Source organism: Bison bison, unplaced genomic scaffold (genome assembly GCF_000754665.1).
Source record: "Bison bison bison isolate TAMUID 2011002044 unplaced genomic scaffold, Bison_UMD1.0 scf7180017864371, whole genome shotgun sequence".
Classification (NCBI taxonomy): domain Eukaryota; kingdom Metazoa; phylum Chordata; class Mammalia; order Artiodactyla; family Bovidae; genus Bison; species Bison bison.
This window is the reverse complement of record NW_011494943.1, coordinates 10,686,557-10,688,969: the sequence shown is the minus strand read 5'-3', so window position 1 is coordinate 10,688,969 and position 2,413 is coordinate 10,686,557. Positions and strand designations below refer to the sequence as shown.

Below are 2,413 nucleotides of genomic sequence, written 5' to 3'. Positions count from 1 at the left end.
CGGGGGAGCCAAGGGCTACCTGGGAGCCGTGAAGCCCCTGGCCGGTACGGCCGGGGCTCCAGGCAAGGGCTCCGAGAAGGGTCCCCCCAACGGGATGACGCCGGCCCCCAAGGAGGCAGTGACGGGCAATGGGATTGGGGGCAAGATGAAGATCGTCAAAAACAAGAACAAGAACGGCCGCATCGTGATCGTGATGAGCAAGTACATGGAGAACGGCATGCAGGCGGTGAAGATCAAGTCCGGGGAGGCAGCCGAGGGCGAGGCGCGTTCCCCCAGCCACAAGAAACGGGCTGCTGAGGAGCGTCACCCCCCGGCAGACAGGACTTTCAAAAAGGCCGCGGGGGCGGAGGAGAAGAAGGCGGAAACGCCCTCCAAGAGGAGGGAGGAGGAGGCGCCGGGGACCGGGGACCCGCAGTCCCAAGATGCCGGCTCTCGCAAGCTCTCCCCGACCAAGGAGGCCTTCAGCGAGCAGCCTCTGCAACTCACTACCAAGCCCGACCTGCTGGCCTGGGACCCGGCCCGCAGCACACACCCGCCCTCCCACCATCACCACCACCACCACCACCACCACCATCACCACGCCGTCGACCTAAATCTCTCCCATGCGCGCAAGCGCTGCCTCTCCGAGACCCACAGCGAGCGAGAACCCTGCAAGAAGCGTCTGACGGCGCGCAGCATCAGCACCCCCACCTGCCTGGGGGGCAGCCCCGCCGCGGAGCGCCCTGCGGACGTGCCCCCCGCCGCCGCCCTCCCGCAACCGGAGGTCATCCTGCTGGACTCAGACCTAGACGAACCCATAGACTTGCGCTGCGTCAAGACGCGCAGCGAGGCCGGGGAGCCGCCCAGCGCCCTGCCGGTGAAGCCTGAGGCGCCCGCGACCGCGGCGGTGGCTGCTGCGCCGGCAACAGCGGCCGAGAAGCCCCCGACCGAGGCCCAGGACGAACCCGAGGAGCCACTGAGCGAGTTCAAGCCCTTCTTTGGGAATATAATTATCACCGACGTCACCGCGAACTGCCTCACCGTCACGTTCAAGGAGTACGTGACGGTGTAGCCGAAGGGCGTCGGAAGAGGAAGCGCTTCACCCTCTGGGGCTTAACACCTGGGGCCTGGGGACGGACTTCTCCTCTCTGCAACTGCGGGAGCTCCCGGCCCGGCCCCAGCGCGAAAACGGCCGAAGCCGCGGCAACCGCGTCCCTCTGCCGGGTCTTGGCTGGAGCGCCTGGCCCACACTGGCACCTTCCACGCCGTGCCTGCGGGTCTCGCCCTCATCTGCCGCACCCCCTCCTCTCGTGGACCTCCGGGACTGACAGGGCAGCCACTCGCGGCGGTCTAAGAGTTATAGTATTATATTTTAACCGTGCTAACTTGTCAAGTGCAGACTTTACTCCCGTTTGTACGTGGTGTTATATTGAAATGTATTGTTTGAGCTCAAAAGGCCCACCACCCCCTTCGGGCTGATATATATATATTTATTTGTAGGTATTTATATATTGAAATATAAAAACCTAGATTTATGGAGTTTCTTCTAGATCATGTTATATTCTATATCAGACGAACTATTTTCTGTTGGCCTTTCTACCCGTTCATTCAGTATTTCGGTTGATTTCATTTCCTCCCCTTCCAGGAACTGCAATACCAGTAACCTTGGTATATATTTTTTGATACTGTACACATGGATGTGTTGTTTCTATGTGCAAAACAAAAAAAAAAAGTTTGTTAAAAGGCTAAACGAGCTCTCTAGAAACTGCTGCTACTAGAAATGTCTAAACTATAAGCTTCCAATTATTACCTGCTTGAATGTAAATATTAAATGGAGATGTTGAAGGTGCACTTTCGCTGTTTGAGATTAGCTAAGAGGGAACGTCAGAGACAGGGGGGAGGGGGGTGTGGGCAGCGGCTGGACCCCCTCTCCGCACCCTACTTCCGCCTTAGGTCGGGCGGGGGGCGGGGGTTGGGGTGGGAGGACCTATCGCATCCTGCGATAAACTTTTGCAAAAGCAAAGTGAACTGGTTTCACGAGCAGAGGCGCCCGCACCCGGGGAGTGACCCCGCTCCCCGGAAGTCGAGAGGCTCTCCAAAGGAGAGGGGAATTCCTGCGGGGGGGCTGTGCTGGCGTCGCCCCCGCTCTCAAGAGTTTTCGGGCCTTGGCTGCCCACCGCGAGGGCAAACTCGGGATCTGCATAGTGGGGGGAGGGTTGCACGGGTGCTTGAGCTGCACGGAGACGTGGGTGGGGCTAACCCCCAACCCCCGCGCCAAGCCCACCCGGCACCTGCTGATTTTTGCCCCTCACCCTCCAGGACGCAACACACCCTGGCGCTGGCCCTGGTGCGGCAGGGGTGTTCCTTCCTAATAATCCCTGCCCGGTAGGGCAGGTTCCGCAAGGAGGGGACCTTCCCACCCTCTCCAGCGTCC

General features: G+C 60.2%; 1 protein-coding gene across 1 annotated transcript in view; it reads left to right on the top strand.

Annotated features, from left to right (window-relative positions):
- The window catches only part of CBX4 (chromobox homolog 4), a 5,872-nt gene extending 4,042 nt beyond the window's left edge, over positions 1-1,830 (top strand). Inside the window, exon 4 of the mRNA XM_010856524.1 lies at positions 5-1,830. Within this exon, the coding sequence (XP_010854826.1) occupies positions 5-1,051 (1,047 nt within the window). The 3' untranslated portion in view covers positions 1,052-1,830. The remainder of the gene's footprint in view (positions 1-4) is intronic.
- The last annotated feature ends 583 nt before the right edge of the window (positions 1,831-2,413 follow it).